This window comes from Leiobunum rupestre, chromosome 3 (assembly GCF_980474605.1).
Source record: "Leiobunum rupestre chromosome 3, qqLeiRupe1.1.hap1, whole genome shotgun sequence".
Classification (NCBI taxonomy): Eukaryota; Metazoa; Arthropoda; class Arachnida; order Opiliones; family Sclerosomatidae; genus Leiobunum; species Leiobunum rupestre.
Genome location: NC_143386.1, coordinates 69,643,515 through 69,661,592, shown reverse-complemented (window position 1 = coordinate 69,661,592; position 18,078 = coordinate 69,643,515). Strand labels below are relative to the sequence as shown.

Below are 18,078 nucleotides of genomic sequence, written 5' to 3'. Positions count from 1 at the left end.
ATAACTAATTTAAAGGGAAGACTATCTTTGGGTTGAAGCAACGTGTTATCTTTTTTTCTGTTTTTTTTTCAAACGGCCCAAAGAAGTAAAAATTTCAAAAGGTGATTAACAAAGCATTGATTATAATTTCTAATACACATTAATGCGTTCACACCATAAGACAAAAATAACTTTAATTACTCTACTTGGAAAATTAGTTACCCTGGAAAGCATCTTTTTGGGCCTCAGAAACTCGTCCAAAGTATGAACATTTAAAGTGTTAACCTGCACCTGACTAATAATATTGAATATAAGAATATGCTTAAAAAAGCTTTATTTTTCCTCAAAAATGAACTTTTGGGCTTGAAAAACTCTGAGTTTACAAAAAATGTTCTAACACAATTTGTTGAAGATTAAATTAATTAAATTTGACCTAAAAGTTGTGTAAAAAGGTTGCAGATTCCTTATCTAAGATGTAATTGATTATTATTATTATTACAAAAAAAGTTTAAATAAATGAAGTAAGTCCGTTCGGCTGTTTATTATCAAATTGTGCGGTTTTATTATAAGTAAAATGGTCGATAGAGGGCTTATGGAGTGGTCAGTGTGTCCGTCTTGTAGCGTAACAATATTTTAATATTATCACCCGACTAGAATATGCACGATTTCTCAGGTTCACAGTTGAAAAACCTTTCTCTTATTTATTTTAATTAGTACCACAATCTAAATTGATCACACGATTTCTTCTTCGAAACCACATTCGACCTTGACGGGGTTCAACGCGACACCCGCGTTATTATCCCCAAGTGGCCGATATCCCATCTCTTTCAGTTTGACCACTGACGGAATACCCACAAGATCCCTGATGTCATAAATGGGCTCTTTTTGGATGGCGCTAGTATCAACTGGGAGACATTCTGTATCAAATACCACATAGTCGAGTGGCTCGGTGCAAGATTGAATCTGTTCATTTGTCAGGCGTCGTAGCTGCACCGAGCAAGACTTCAATCCCGATGGACGACAAAGGCTCTCAATCAGCCGTGGTCGTGACATTGTTCGGTGTCCTGGATCTGGTTCATGAATGGTCGAAGCGCCACTTAGGTTGGCGGGAAGACCCTGAATTTGAAGGTGAGTTCGGAGGGTTCTCTTCGTGTCGAGGTTCTGATCGGAAATTGGGCACTTGTGTGGCCTTGCCTTCTGAGCGTGACGCACTTTTTCGTTTTGGATTAAATTTATATCGTATCTGGTACGGTATCCACGCTTTGGACATCCAGATGGTTCCTCTCTCTTTTAAGTTCTTTTGGGGGCATTCAAATGGGTGTTTTTCGAAGATGCGTAACTACACTGGTCACATTGAAAAGGTTTCTCGCCCGTGTGAGTTCTTTTATGGGAAATTGAATGGATCTTTTGTGAACATGCGTAGTTACACTGGTCACATTGAAATGGTTTCTCGGCCGTGTGACTTCTTTTGTGGGATATCAAATTGTTATTTTGAGAACATGCGTAACTACACTGGTCACATTGAAAAGGTTTTTCACCCGTGTGAGTTCTTTGGTGGGATATCAAATTGTTATTTTGAGAACATGCGTAACTACACTGGTCACATTGAAAAGGTTTTTCACCCGTGTGAGTTCTTTGGTGGGATATCAAATTGTTATTTTGAGAACATGCGTAACTACACTGGTCACATTGAAAAGGTTTTTCACCCGTGTGAGTTCTTTGGTGGGATATCAAATTGTTATTTTGAGAACATGCGTAACTACACTGGTCACATTGAAAAGGTTTTTCACCCGTGTGAGTTCTTTGGTGGGATATCAAATTGTTCTTTTGAGAACATGCGTAACTACACTGGTCACATTGAAAAGGTTTCTCACCCGTGTGAGTTCTTTTATGCGAAATCAGATTGATCTTTTGTGAACATGAGTAACTACACTGGTCACATTGAAAAGGTTTCTCGCCCGTGTGAGTTCTTTTATGGGAAATTAAATTAATGTTTTGCGAACATGAGTAACTACACTGGTCACATTGAAAAGGTTTCTCGCCCGTGTGAGTTCTTTTATGGGAAATTAAATTAATGTTTTGCGAACATGAGTAACTACACTGGTCACATTGAAAAGGTTTCTCGCCCGTGTGAATTCTTTTATGGGAAATTAAATTGATCTTTTGTGAACATGCGTAACTACACTTGTCACATTGAAAAGGTTTCTTACCCGTGTGAGTCCTTTTATGGAAAATCAAATTACTCTCTTGGGAACATGAGTAACTACACTGGACACATTGAAAAGGTTTCTTGCCCGTGTGAGTTCTTTGATGGGTAATCAACCAATTATTGAATGCAGATGCATAACTACACTTGTCACCTTGAAAAGATTTCTCGCTGGTATGTTCTCTTTTGTGAACAATAAAATGTCCCTTTTCGTTCGTGGCATAAACGCACTCAGTGCACTTGTGTTTCTTCTCTTCTCGGCTGCTCATTTTGCCAGTTCCACGTATTAATTTCTGGGCGAAGTCTCCTTTCGATTGAAGAATCTCTCTCGCTGCTACCACTGGGAGGATTTGTAGCGTTGCTTCTCGACGAAGACCACTTATAAAGATCTAAACAAAATAAAATTCCAAGATTAGCAATCACGAAATGTTCCGTAAAAATAGATTCAGCAGTCAACCCTTCTGAAAGTGATTTCTGAATGAAAGTTAATGTTGTTGACTAACATCAGAGGAATCATTCTGCTAGCTCAATATCATTTTAAAGAGCAAGATAAGTGAAATTTAAGTCCGTTCTATACGCGTACTATCATAACGGAAATCATTCCGCAAGGAGAAAAAATACAATAATTTATAAACATTTAAACAAAAATAAATTTAAATATAAAAATAATAATATATAATAAAATTATATAGTAAAAACGCTAAGTTTTGTCATTTAAAAAATATATAATGTTTAGTTTAGTTTTTAACAAATAATGATTTGCAATAAAATTTATTAATAAAAACAATTAGTTTTGTCGTTTTTAAAATGTGTTTAGTTTCCTCTTTCGTTTAGGATATTTTATATTTCGTTCTGAACGAGTCCAGCGTTATCCAGAAGAAATCGTCTCGTTGCTTTCCCTATTTTCGGCCAGATTTCCATGCGAATAAAGAAAAAAAAAACTGGTTTCACAGTGGGTTAGGAACACCGCTTTTATCGGGCACTGTTGATTTTGAAGAACCATTTTTTCGTGACCGAAATATTTAAATCCAATAAAATGACAGAATAAAACTAAATGTAATCGTTAAACTTTTGCCTACCTTTATTTATGAAATATGACATATCTTTTAGTGGTCTTTCTTTTACGGTTTAAGGTGCATTTTTACCGAGAATATTGATCGCCGGAAATTTCATCGATACGAAAGGACTCGAAACTAACCAAAGAAATGAAAACTGCTAAACATAACTAAACAATATTGTGTTTTTAATATATCCAGCTATTTCGACGTAATCGCAACGAATGACCTTTAGCTCTGAATTACGGAAATTTGTACATCGTACACGCCTCTTTGGAATGGGGGAACATCAATTCGTAATTTCATATTGTCATTTTCATCTTTGATTTGTTATTTTTAGAGATTACAACGACTAATTTACATATAGATAAAATTATAAATATATCATTTTCATTATAAAAAAATATATTTTACAATATACGATGGTTTATTTCGAAATTAAAGGTGGTAACCCTGCAAACACTGAATATTTGGTCAGTCTATAATCCATTTTATAGGCCCTTGAATTAAGGTTGAGTCGTTTTGTTTTCTGAAACGTGAAATAAAATATGGGCCTCAGGTTCCAGAGTAAACCGAATTTTGATTAACCCTTAAGTTATTTAGAAAATATGTGTAATATGGGCTGTGTGCTCAAAAACTAAATTTTTGACAAATTTTCGGACAATTTTGTGAGAAAAATGGTAAATTCTACTCATCACTTGGTTTCGGTGTCCTCCGCTACGTTGTCGTCTCTCCGTTTACGGGTTTTCTCGTTCCTCGGTTTACGTAAGATGCCCAACACACGCACTTCACAGAACGGGACGTCTTTGGGGGCTGCTTGTTTACGCTTTTCTTTATTCACACTTTCTCTATTTCTCTTTATTTACTCGTCTACGGTTTGGCGGCCGGATTGCGGGTTTCTTCCTATATTCTTTTACTTCACAAGCTGACGGGGGCGTAGGTACTTCGGGTTTCAGTCTGAAATATCTGGCTAGGCTAAGGAATCGGTCTCAATCATCTGGCTTTCTCCTCTCGGAATGGCTAGATATTGGGTTTTCAACAGGTGATTCGAGGGTGTTGAGGGCATTACGCTTCCCAGACCTATTACTGCTCGGCTTATGTTCTTCCGGTCGGAATGTCGTGGCGGTAGGTCATCTAGGTAGTCAGTGATGGTTGTTTCGATCATGAGGGTGGCAACGGGGGTTAATTAATATTTAAGCGCGACTTCATCGCGCATTATTTTCTAGTCTCGAGGTTACTTTAATTTTTGTCTCCAAGCGGAAATGTCCAGACTCCTCTGCGACCTTATGGCGGCAGCCTTGGAAAACGTGCGTTTTTAGTTTATCATTAAATTTAATTTATATTTAACACTGATTAGTTTCACTAAATAGAGCTCGAAATTCTAAGATATTTGATGTAGGGGGCTTTAAGAATACTTAACAATAACAGCCAATTTAGAGGGTGGGGGAAAATGTAATAACAAAAATAAATAAAACACAAAAAAAAAGTAAGTATCCGGGGGAAAGTGAACCTGAAGGGTAACAAATTGCTAAAAAATTATCTTCAGTATTGCATGTTATGCTTTCAGCGAATCAACCCTTCTAAAGGCGATCTCAGCTATTTTTTATTAATTTACCTAATTTACGGTTGAGATATTAATTAACAGTTTAGAGTAATTTATGTTACCTGATAGTAGAAGTACAAAAATATTGGGGTCGTCTAGCCCATAGAGTAACACACTCACGTAGAGTGGAAAGCTATCAGTGAAACTTGTTAACACTTTTCGTACGCAACGTCTTGTTTTCGATGCGTGAAATAAACAAATTGGCCTTAATTTAATGTAAAATATCTGGATAAAAAGTAAGTTTCTACTCTAAAAAATGTAGAAACAACAACATCGCTCTTCGGACTATATTTATTCACGCCTCGAAAACCAGGTGGCCCGTTAGGATGCAAGGGGTGCTCACGCTTGATTTGAAATGGTAATTTTTTTGCCTTTATGTTTCAAGGGTCTGTCACCAACGCCACGATTTTAAGAAGTTGTTTTATGTCCTCGGACTATATTTGCTCTGACTTTTGCCGTACCCAAGCAATGTATTTTTGATATATTTTTCAGCATTCTTTATTACGTCTGAGGCGCTAATTGAATGTTTTCGTGACGTCGTCGTCATACCCTGTCACTTTCATCTCGTCTCCTATTTCGCTACCTGAGGGCAAAAGTCAAGTAAGTCGAGATACGTGACTATTGAAATAAATTCAAAATAAGAATCCTTGAGTGTTTTTAAAGTAAGGTGACTCACAATTTTTCGGTACAAAATTTTCAATATATATTTTCACTCTATTTTTTATTAATTTTCATTATTAGATTATCATTGTTATTATGCTAGATTACGAACTTAAAACTGGTTTTTCTCAGTTAGGGGTTTTCAGACTTGCTTGACTCTTGCTCTAAGGTAGCGATTTGAAGGCTTTAACAAGAGCTGCGCGAGCACACCTATATTAGCGTCTCTAGCAACCTTGGTTAGGATTAATGTTTCATGCGCTTCCATAGGGCCTTCCACTCTATGTGAGTGACTTACTGTATGGTCTAGCCTTTGGCAGTGCCAGTATTTAAGTGTTTTAAATTAGTTTTCCCCGCGCCGCGAGGTGGCTATACTGGGTGGTTTTTTTCCCCGCTGGTTCCGCGATTTCAGAGTAGGTTAAGAAGAGTAAGGCTATGACGTCATTTTACTCCGATTCTTCTGGTGGTAGCGAATAGTTTGAGTCGGAGTAGAAACGTTTTTCCAATATGGCTGCATGTGGCCTTTTCAGCAGATAAATTCTGTCTAGCAGACGACAAAATCCGATTTCCTCCTTTACACCGTCCTAAGAGTAAGAAGAGTAGCCCTAATTCGGAACAAGCGAATAGTTAATGAGGCGGAGTATTTATCATCCCCGAAACAGGCGAACAAAACGTTTTAGGGTAAAAAGAGTCACTTTTAGTCCGAGAACAGGCGAAAAGAAACCACCTAATGTTTCTGTGAAGGCGCATTATTTTATATTACGAATTATAACTAACAAAGAAGCCGCGATATGTCGTGCTAAACGTTTTCAAATGCCGGTAGGCGCGGTTACTACGGCTACGGGGGCAGAAATATTCAAAGCGGAAAGACGCTGATGCTGTAAAGAAAAAATGATGACTCATCTGCCATGGCCTGTGGGGGCAAAGACTCGTGGTCTGCGCGAGTTTAGAGTGAGAAAATTTATAGGGATGTTGAATTTTGGGAAAATTCTATGAAGTGACCTATACTGAAATTTTGTAAACAATGCCTTTTGCTTGAGATAATTTAATGCAAGTGTCGGCTCGACGTCAAGTAGCTCTTTTATCAACTGTGACTGTGATGTCGCTATCGTCGTAATAAAAACAACAGGGCTGATACTCAAATTCATAACTAATTTTAGTGGAAATAGTAACTAACCTCTTCCAAAATATTAACCTAAAAGTCAAGGGTTTTTTTTTTTAGAAGCTCCTTATGAGCGATTGTAACGGGTGGGACAATTCAGTCCGCTCGTCCATTTGATTAATCAGGTGCGAGATATGTGTTACGGCCACGCCAACGGGGGGATACTTGGGGATAGGGTTGGGACACCCGTGGCGGAAGTATGACAACCATCCGTTGGGGGAATAGTGGTCGTCCTCACACGGCCATCCACAAACTCTGCCTCCCGGACGCCTGGGATTACAGGAGTGAGCCACTACTCCCGGCTAAAAGTCAAGGTTGCTAGAGACACTAATATAGGTGTGCTCGCGCAGCTCTTTTATAGCCTTCAAATAAGAGACGAGATGAAAGTGACAGGGTATGACAACGACGTCACTAAAACATTCGATTAGCGCCTCAGGCGTAATAAAGAATGCTAAAAAATATATATTAAAAAACATTGCTTGGGTACGGCAAAAGTCAGAGCAAATATAGTCCGAGGACATAAAACAACTTCTTAAAATCGTGACGTTGGTGACAGACCCTTGAAACATAAAGGACAAAAAAATTTACCATTTTAAATCAAGCGCGAGCACCCCTTTCCTAAATTAGTAACTGAGAAATAATGATAATAAACTAAGCAGACGATCTTTTAGACGAGATACAATTGTGGCTGCCAAATAGGAGTAGACATAAGTTGGTTTAGAGAGCGGCTGTTACATTTCCACGGAATCCGTCGGTGGCTGCTTCTCCCGCTAGTTTTGTAACTGAAAAAGCCTACTTTCGTTACGTATAAAGGATATTGTTAAAAGATGGCGTTTCTGAATTCTATGGGCAGTACTAAAATTAAATATGGTAAAATATTGTTGCGTAGAGATAACCTAATAAATTTCAATATAGAAACTTTTAGTAACCAGATTAGAAAAATATTAATTTTTAGTAAACGATTTAAAAAAGTAACCCAGTATCAGCCCTGAAACAAGTTAGTTAAACTACATTTTTATCCAAAAGGCGGGTACTTATAGGTACCCCTCTCGTTGATTGGATCGTTTGTAAATTGGTCAATGACAAATTACAGTAATTTTAAACAATATTTTTACATTGGATATATAGTTTAGATTAAAGCCCGCTAAATAAAGTAAAAGTTGTCTAAATATAATACTCTACAATGGCTCTCTGACGACGTTATTATTTGGCTATTTTGAATTTTAGCTTCCTTTGCAATAAATAGATGGCACCACGGTCTCCACTAAAGTCGCATTTTTCGAAGAACCGGATAGATTCATGGCCATCTCTAATAACAGGGGCCCTTTCATAATACAGGTGGCACTGATAGAGCTGACACACAGAGTGGAAAGCTATCAGTGAAGCTATCATGGAAGCGCATGAAACACTAATTCTAACGGGCCACCTTGTTTTCGAGGCGTGAATAAATATAGTCCGAAGAGCGATGGTGTTGTTTGACTTGTTTCTACATTTTTTAGAGTAGAAACTTACTTTTTATCCAGATACTTTACATTAAATTAAGGCCAATTTGTTTATTTCACGCCTCGAAAACAAGACGTTGCGTACGAAAAGTGTTAACAAGTTTCACTGATAGCTTTCCACTCTATGTGAGTGGGTTACTCTATGAGCCGACAGTTGCTTTAAATAGTTTAAGAAACAATCAAATAGGGAAAAAACGCATAAAAATTAAAATTTAATAGTGAAAATAAAAATCCAAAAATCTTTAAAATAAAATCCATTAAAAATAACACAAAATTATGCGTAATTGTTTTTTTTTAATAAAATACCCACTTTTTGATTCTTTACTTTTGGTTAGAACTGGGGTGGCGGAGTGGTTAGCGTTTTCGCCTCGCAGCAAGAGGAACCGGGTTCGATCCCAACTTGTGACTATGCAAGTTCTCTCCTCCGTGGTTTAAGAGGTTTTCCCCCGAGTTCTACGGTTTCCCCTTGCCATAAAACTTGTAGAGGTTACCTCTGGGTAATAGTAAGTGTAGGGAGCTGTTGGCTCGCGTGGCGTGAAGGGCTTACTACCACCTTCCTACCAGGCCACTTGTTTAAAGGCATTCTAAGTCGCTAGGTAACTTGGGCCTAAGGTGGTGCCTAGCTGATTATTATTATTCAACGGCTGAATTAATAGAATGTGTACTATATAAATATTAAATTTTCTGAAACTTTAATCAGCTATTTAATGATATGTTTTGTGCTCTAAAAATTGGGTTGTAGGCTCTCAGTAAAAATATTCAACAAAAAACTCTTAAATTTAAAATTTTATAGACTCATGACAACGTTTTTAAAATCTTAGTAAACATGGAAGATTGTAACCCGGCCACCTGAATTTTTAAAAGTCGCTTTATGACTTAGGCCTATGGTGGTGCCCTGGGTATTAGCCTAGCTGATTACTTACTTTACTTACTTACTAAGATAATGGAAGGATATATAATTCACATTAAACGGAGAGTAAAACTAATAGTATTAAGTTACGCAATTATTAAACGGTTTTTTAGAAACGTCTCACAAGGAGACGTCCCGAAGTGTAACCCACCGACTTTTTTCAAACTCGGGAGATAGACCTTCGTGTAACTGGAAAAATCCTAAAGGGAATTTATTTAATGGGTAACCATTTTGCCATGGCAAAGAAAAATGTTTTTGACAACAAAACATGAAAATTTTCCCATTGAAAATAACATGGGATTTTGACCGATTCCTAGCCCATGTAAAAAATGTGAACAAATTTCAAAATTAATTTTAAAATGCCAAAAATAGACAAAATAGAAAATAATTGACGAAAAAACTCAAAATTGATCAACTTTTGACTAATTTGAACAAAATGGGTGAACATGAACCAAAATGGCTACAATTGGGAAACTGTTAGAAAATTTAAAATAGTACAACCATTGAAAGATTTTTTCGGAATTGTTTAAAATAAATTTTTTTTTCAAAATTAATTTTTTTTTATCAAAAGCATTAAATTTGATCAAAAACTATTATAATTGATTGAAATAGATTATTTGTGAAATATCGGAATAATATATAGACAAATTTAAATTGGTGTATTTGAAAAATAAAATAATTTTGGTCAATTTGGTCAACAATGATCAAAATTCGAATTAATAGATCAAAATGGGCAAAAAATATTTTTAATTTTGCTAATTTTTATTTATTTTTTCCAATTTTGGTCAATAATTTTTTCAAAAAACACAATTTATCTGTATATTAATCCAATTTTACACAACTTATAAATTTCAATTAGTTTCTTTTAATTTTGATCGAAACTACTGCTTTTAATCAAACTGGTACAAATTTATCCAATTTTATCAATTTTGAAAAAAATATTTCATTCCGAACTATTTTGAGATTATTTGTAAAATTTAGTCATTTTTTATATATTTTTTAATTTAAATTTGGCCTACTTGGATCTATTAATTCGAATTTTGATAATTCTTGACAAATTAAACACAATAATTGTTTTTCAAACAAACCAATTTATCTATATCTATATCTTAAAATATTTCACAAATAATTTATTTCAATCAATTCCTATCAATTACAATCGTTTTGATCAAATTTACTGCTTTTGATTTCAGCCATTTGGCTTCATTTTCACCCATTTTGTTCCCAGTGGCGGAGCTTGGGTAAGATTTTGCGCCCCTTTCTATATATTTATATATCTATATCTATATATATATAGGCTAATGCTGCACAGTTAGAAAAAAGGGTTTCCATGGGTTTTATTAGGGTTTGCTTTGGGTTTCAAAAAGGTTTAGGAAAATATTATAAACCCTTAAGGTTTGTTTTGGCAAATTGCATGGTTTGAAAAGGGTTTAAATGTTTAAAGGAAACCCCTATAGGTCAATGAAAAACCCTTAGGATTCCAATTTAAGAACCTATAGAAAAACAATAATAATTTATCACTTTTTAAAACCCTTTTCAAACCCTGCACGTTTTAAACTATCTCACGCCATCTACGCCAAAATTTGATATCAAGCCCTATAATAATTTCATAAAACGTAAAGGAAGACGGACTTTCCCCAAAATGGTTTCTCTAAACATCGTTGCAATCATACATATCTCGGTGGTTCTGTGGTAAAACGCACGCCTGTCGTGCTAGATGGTTTGGGTTCGAAACGCGCCCGTTGCAATCGCCAAAATTTTTAATAAAGTCGTAAATTAAATTAATTCATTTTAACCCTAGAAAGTGTTTAAAGGGTTTGAAAAGAGTTTAAATAAAAACCGTGTTGTGTCGATTGTCTGTACTTACGGGGTTTTGTTGCAAACCCTAGGAAGTTTTAAAAGGGTTTCTAATGGTTCAATTTATAATCATACAAGTGCTCATTTTTAAGCCTTGTGGGTTTGAAAATTTCCGTTAAAGGGTTTTGGAAGGTTTGAATTTGTGGAATTTTTTTTAAGAACCTTGGGGGTTTATAATCAACCTTCGGCTTTCTTCTTTTAGAATGATTCTTCGTTTCGTCGTTACCCCTATTTCGTATAGCTAATGCCTTGCCTAGACCAAAATCTTCACTGTCTTCTTCTTCTGCTCTACGATCTTGTCGTTTTTCTTTTACCGAAAGTCGTGATTTTACTAGTTGGGTAGTTAATGCGTTAATATCGTGCTCGAGATTTAATATGACATGCTCATAAGCTTTCGGCAATCCCATCAACATGATCAATGCCACAGTGGCGGAGCTTGGGTTAGTAGCGCCCCCACGCCACGTAAGATTTTGCGCCCCTGTCTATATATATATATATATATATATATATATATAGATATTTACGTGACGGTACTTAGACAAAACTACATCGAATATCCAGTGAGCTATTCCAAGTGCCAAAAATTGACCCCTTATCCGCGATTAATTCAATGGGGCTTATTGCTGGGAGCAGCGTTGCCAGGCAGAAATGATATTGCAAAGACAACAGAGTGTATTAAAACAGAAGTCTCAATGCAACTGGAATATTTAATATTCTTTGGTTTGTTTTAATTGTGTCAGTAATGGCTTGAATTTACGCGTATACAGATTATTTTGACCACTATGAGGCAGACGTGGGCAAAACTCCGAGTGAGATTCCGAGAGTGATCTAACCCGCCACTCTTTTCACTTTACTCTTTCGAAAAACACTCCACTTTTATGAGTGGATTTTCCACTTTTCCGTCACTCGCGAGAGCGATCTCGTTGGAAGAGTGAATATATTCAAGGTCAAAGCGTTCACTCTTTTCTTTTTCTTCGCCCGCAATGGACGGCGGGAAATTTGAAATTTAAAGCGGGAAATTCGAATTTCGTATTGAAATTTTATTATTTCCTGTTATGTCCCCACATTTTTAAAATAGAAATGAATTATTCAAAACCGTATTATGCACGTAATGCAAATAACAGTTAATTACAGCGGGAATTATTATTGTATAAAATTTTAACTAAAGCGAAGGGATCAGCTTAGAGTCTAAGGTTTCAGCTATATTCATTCATAACACGAGTTATAATCATTTTTATTAATTGCAGACGTTTCGCGAAGTTATACTTTATTAATCCATCATTTCATTCTTATTTACGCCCAATGGATTGATAAATGCTTTGAAACGTCTCCACTTTAAAATTTTATTATACCATGAAATGTCCTCCATTTTTTTTAATAATTTTATTACACCATGGTAATTTATATGATTAATATTTTGAGGCTACGGTAGTGGTTCATATTCCTATCAGTTCTTAATTTAAAAACTTATAAATTATATAACGTTATAAAAGTATTTATAATAAAATACTAAATAACCAAAATAATAATAAATAATAATAAGAATGGGATCAGTATTATGACGTTATCTCTGGACATACGTAGAACGTCTACGAAGGAAAACCGGACAATTTCCATTTCGCATATAATATTATTTATTGAACCAGTAATTATGCTCAATTTCTAATCAAATGACATGATGAAAACACGTAGTTATGTTTATAACATTCGCCCCTCACCAAAACGTACGACCCCTCCCTTTCGGCCGTCGTTCTCGTATTCCCGGCGGGCGGCCGCCGGTCGGTCTGGTAATATGGGGTTCAGCTTAATCCTATTGTGATTTAAGATATAAAAATGTATGTAAGGTTGAGGAAAGGAGCCACGATAATTAACTCTACTGGTGCTCTTTTAGACCCCAACCTCCTTATTTCACACATTCTTTATAGTAGACCTAAAATTCTAAGCCGAAACGGTTTAACAATGTAAAATATTACAATTAAATATTATTAGGCTCGCGATCTTCTTTGACCCGAACAGCCATTTTCTTCTCTTGTTGGAATAGTTCTATTAAATGGATCCATCACTTACAACAGGGGGAGGCATAGGGGCAACGTAAAATCCAGACTTGCAGTGTGCTTCACAACCAGTTTTTTTGTGATCCCTATGCCTTCCCCTGTTGTATTTAATAAACTTAGATCATCATCTTAATTTGTAGTAGATTTATTTTATTATACATATTACTTCACGCTCGTCACTATAATTGACAGTTCGCCGAGCCCCCCCTCAAGCTTAATCCCTTCTTTATTTCCAAACCGTCACCGGTCCGGTCCCTAAAAATAAAATGCCATACCAAGGGTACCAACAGACCAAGGTCAAGGTCCGAAGGTCGTCTTGACCCCCTCTTTTATTTAATTGTATTCATTCGGGCGGCCGCCGCGGCCGCTATACTATTGAACCTTGTTTACATTGGTACTAAAAATAATAATTACAATTCCGAAGCATTTAACGTATTTTATTTAAAAAAAAGTATTCACACTAAGAAAAAAAAAACAAATTTTACATGATACGTTTCCGTCGAAAAATCGTGGAAGCCATGATGTTCTAATATACCATAGGGTACTTACCGTACTTATACCTCCTTAAGTTTGAATTCTTGGAGACCTGGTTTTCAACCTTAATATAAATATAAAAAATAAAATTGTACTAGCGCTAGGTAAATATCAACCAGTAGGAAGTTCAGAGTTCACCATGGACTCTAGATCAGGACTGCCACCCTATTATACAAACCATCGAGCCACTTTTGTGAGAGAATGTAAGGTCAAAAAACAATTAACCACCCACCACACTTTTTTGATAATGAGAGAGGCGTCTCCTCTATTCCTCCGGGGTCACCCATGACCCCTTTGGCATATGAGGTAAACACAAAACTCGCTAAAACGTTCTCCAGAATTTCCATGGAGTACCAACAATACATTGAAGAGTGAACCTTTTTTACCAAAATGGGGTGGCCCTTAAAAGGGCCGTTTTTTTATATTTTTCCAAAACCTAAAAGTTATCTTTTATTATTATAATGATAACTTTCCCAAATAATATTTGGCATAACTTACGAAAATTTAGTCAGCCTGTAAAGCTCTGTACTCTCTGTACATTAACAATCCAGCAACTCGAGCCAGGGTGATCCGGCTCCGCCGGTACCGAAGAATCGCTCCGGCTACAGAAAACATCCGCTCTACGTCCCCCGTGCACGCTGGTATCGAGAGCACCCTCGCAGCTAATGCACTTAGGAAAGGAAATTTCCCGGAATACTGCCTCCAGAAATCCAACGGCGCAGTTCCATCATTTTGCTCTGAGAAATATATTTCTATTTCCCTATCCAGAGATTGGAGTCCCTCTTCTCCAGAATCATCGTCGTCGCTTCCGTCGTCGTCACTGCTGCCCCCAAAAAGTAATTCCGCGGGATCTATTTTTTTTGTTTTAACCTTCGGTGGCTGCGTCCCGTCGGCCTTAACTACAACTGCGAGATACGCCTTTAGCGTCTTCCTCGCCTGCTCTTTGGTCACGCAGTGAAAGTTCGGTAAAGCTAAGTAGCAATAATAATGTAATTGTTATGTAAAAAGATGAAAGTTACTTCCAATTACCTAATTTTAATATAGACCTACCAGAGAATTTCTCGAACACATATGTTTTTTGGCGCGGATCCAAAAGGGCCGCAACCACGTAATCCTCGTCGAGAATTTCGTCAGCAAATCTCGTTGCAAGTCGAGAAAGCAGCTCGTCCCTAAAATCCTTGAAATATGGAGCTTTCGCATTCATCAGCTCTTTATTGGTCTTCATAAGCTGACCAATGACTAAGTTGGCCACTGGCCCTCCCCTCTGAAATATGTCTGTCGCCACCTTAAATGGCTTTAGCAGCCGCAAAAGCTCATGAAAAACATGAACATCATTGTCTCTGGGCAGAGGCAACTCCATCGCAACTTTGTCTAAATGCGCGGATAAAATAGTAGTGCCCAACGCCACAAGCATCCCGGGCTAAAAGAAATAGTTTAATAAAAATGATATTGAGCAATTTTAAAAGTCTGATTAATACCTTAGCTAGACGCTCGATGGCCATATAAATGGAATTCCATCGAACCCCTCCAATGGTTTTAACGTCGCATCCCTCGGGAGAGTTTTGACGGAACGTCTCGGTCCATTTTGGAGATCTTTGTAAAAAATTTAGCCACGAATTTACACGGGCAATGGCTTTTTTGGCACGGGGACACGCGTCAATGGCACCATTCACTACAAGTTGCAAGGAATGGGCCACACATCGTTTCCTGTTCCAGTTTGCTGGTATATCCATTTCTACTTCATAATCTCCGAAGAGGTTGAAAGAATCTTCTACATCTTCCGATTCCGAAGATTCCGGCGAAGGTTCTCTTTCTTCTTTATCTTCCCCCAAAATTTGATTCATCGTGTTCCAGCCTGAAAAATATTATAATATATTATTAGACCAAATTTACTTAGCCTGCACCACAGATAATTAAACAAACCGTCGTCCAGCAAGTAGCTCTCATCGGAATCGGATTCCGAATCCTCTAAGTGGCCGGACGAAAACGACGACGAGCACAAGTTGAGGTCTAGGTTTGACAACTCAACCTCCGCGCTGGCGTTATCATTTTTCTCCGCAACGAATCCTGTCTGCGGAACTATCCCTGCTAAATTCAGGGCTTTTGTGATATTTGAGGCGTTATCGGCACAAATGCACGAAATCTAGAAAAACCAAAATTTACAGAAATGTTAAATTTATTTTTTAACCAAAATAAACAAGTATATCTCTTACGTGGGATGGCTCAATATCAAGACTGGCCAAGATTTCCTTTAGCTTTGCCAAAATGGCTTCGCCAGTATGGCTGCCCGGGAAGTGGGCAAACGCCACCAAAATGTTTTTAAATTCCATGTTCCTATCGATAAATTGGGCTCTCACCCCAATTACCGACTGCCGTCGGCGGCTGCTCCAGATATCCATTGTAAGGTGCAGGTTTTTTTCCGGAATGGAATTCAGAATTTTCTTTAATTTAATTTTGAGAAAAAAATTAATTAGTTGATCCGGAAGCTAATCGTCCATTGAAGACTTACTTTAATTTTGGGCTTTAATTCGTTTTCAACAATGAAATCCAAGTCGCGGACAACTTGGCGGCGTGAATGCACAGTCAGTGCAGGGTTAGCGACAAAGATTGCTTGACGAAATCCTTCGCTCTCCACTGCACTGAACTGTATACCACTAACCGCCACCATGTTAACCAGGGCACGGCGGAATTGTATTTGTTGGGGGTGGTTAGCCGCCAGCTTTTTTACCACCTTCATCTTATCCGTCGGAGGCTGTGGATAAATATTGATGGTGGATGGTGGCACGATCGGCGAAAGATTAATCTTGTGCAGTGACTATATCAATTTTCAGATTGCATAATTAAAATCAAAACATGAAATTAAATAAAAGAGAAAACGATACTAACTTTAAGATGACGTCGCCAATTAGAGTCACTTCCATTGGAAAGCATGAACGTTTTGCTGCAATAATGGCAGACACCGTACACAGTTTTGGAGGGGGTCCCATTATCTAGGGGCTTACTCCCTAAATAGTCGAAGTGATTGGAAATTCCGTAGGTTCCGAAATTACCAAACTCATTGAGAAATATGTCGTCTTTAACTAAATTGGTGAGTTTTGAAGGTACCACGTCCTCCGTCGGTGAGAATGCAATGAATTTCTTCACAGGCGCCGTATGTCCCGAAGTGACCTTTCTCTTCGACGTTATAGGCGTTGATTCACAGGAGAAGCCCGGAACTGCTAAAACTCCACCTAAAATGGGCGAATTGGTGTCTCCTGACCTATTACCCCGAATAATTGGAGGAGTGTCAGTATAGAGACAAAGACAATAAAAAATAAATAAATATTAAATTTGAAACATTACATTTTGGATGTCCAAAGATGAAGAAGAACGAAATATCGAACTAAAACTTGGTAAGCAGTTTTATAGCCTTTCAAATGAACGGTTGACAAGAAACTGTGATATACTGAAATTCGATTACTCTATTTATACTCTTTTAGGACGCTAGAATAAAAGGTAAAAGGTGTCGTACAATTCAAGCACCCCCCCCCCCCTGACCATGGGTTATTTTCCTTCCCTGATCTTTGTAGTTGAAATGAAGAGCAAAACCGAATCGTCGCCAATATGTCGCGGGGGTTGAAGTTCCGACGCTGGGGTCAGTCTTGCCAAAATCCATTTCGCCAATTAAACACTTCGGGGAAAACCACTCAACTCTTCCAAAACCTTTCAACTGTCGCCTCAAAATCGTCCAAGAGCCCAAAGAGGCGCCAGCTTGTCTGGAATGTATTGGCTGATAGCGGCGGAAAGAAGGACCGTAGGGGATAAACCAAATAGTAGCATATGAATAGCAAATGCGTTAAGAATAAAATTAAAACTAGAATTACTTTTATGAATACCGGAATCGCGATTTTATATTTACTGTTTTTGATTTAATTTGACATTGATTTTACCCAACTTAATCGACTTATCTAATTTAGTCCAATAACCCAAATATAATTGCAGTTACTCAACTTAAGATATTATTTCTGTGTTTTAATCGGAATTGTCTCAATTTATTAGTATTTAACCATATCGTCTTGAATTTACATCAATTAATCGAGTTTTCCAATTTCAATCCAATAATTCAATTATATTAATTATAAACCCATTTTAATAATAGAGATATAAATTATTTTTAGATAAAACAATTTTATCCGTTGTTCAATTATAATTAATTAATTTAGTAACGAACCGTCTGTTTACCGAAATACAGTTATAAGTCTACATGTGTAAAGAAAAGCTACTTTAAATGAAATCCCGATCCTTTTTTTTGCTCCTGTTCCAGTAAGAGCTAGGGCTGGGTAGCCTTAACAGCTCTGTAGTGTTCACAAGTAAATAAAGTAATTGATCACATTGTCAATCAGAGTGGGGAATCATTGGGACAGATTAAGAATGTTATACAATTAGAAAGTAGTTAAATTTAGTATTAGTGAGGTCCTATAATTCCTATAAAATCCCTAAAAAATCCTATAATTTAGATATTTTGGCCATTTCAAATCCTGCCACTCTGTTAAATTGCTAGATTTAGCGATAGGATAAAT

General features: G+C 36.9%; 1 protein-coding gene and 1 long non-coding RNA gene across 2 annotated transcripts; one reads left to right on the top strand and one right to left on the bottom strand.

The window, feature by feature from the left end:
• Nucleotides 1-1,111: 1,111 nt before the first annotated feature.
• LOC149954477 (uncharacterized) lies at nt 1,112-3,284 on the bottom strand. Its single transcript, XM_090170348.1, has 2 exons — nt 3,255-3,284; nt 1,112-2,546 (listed from the first exon to the last, which is right to left on the bottom strand). Exon 2 carries the CDS (start codon nt 2,452-2,454, stop codon nt 1,270-1,272), a length of 1,185 nt encoding a protein of 394 aa, XP_090026474.1. The 5' UTR covers nt 2,455-2,546; nt 3,255-3,284; the 3' UTR covers nt 1,112-1,269.
• Nucleotides 3,285-16,894: 13,610 nt separating this feature from the next.
• On the top strand, nt 16,895-17,197 carry LOC149954476 (uncharacterized). Its single transcript, XR_016479956.1, has 3 exons — nt 16,895-16,911; nt 16,999-17,014; nt 17,089-17,197. It is a non-coding gene; the product is annotated as an uncharacterized LOC149954476 (long non-coding RNA).
• The last annotated feature ends 881 nt before the right edge of the window (nt 17,198-18,078 follow it).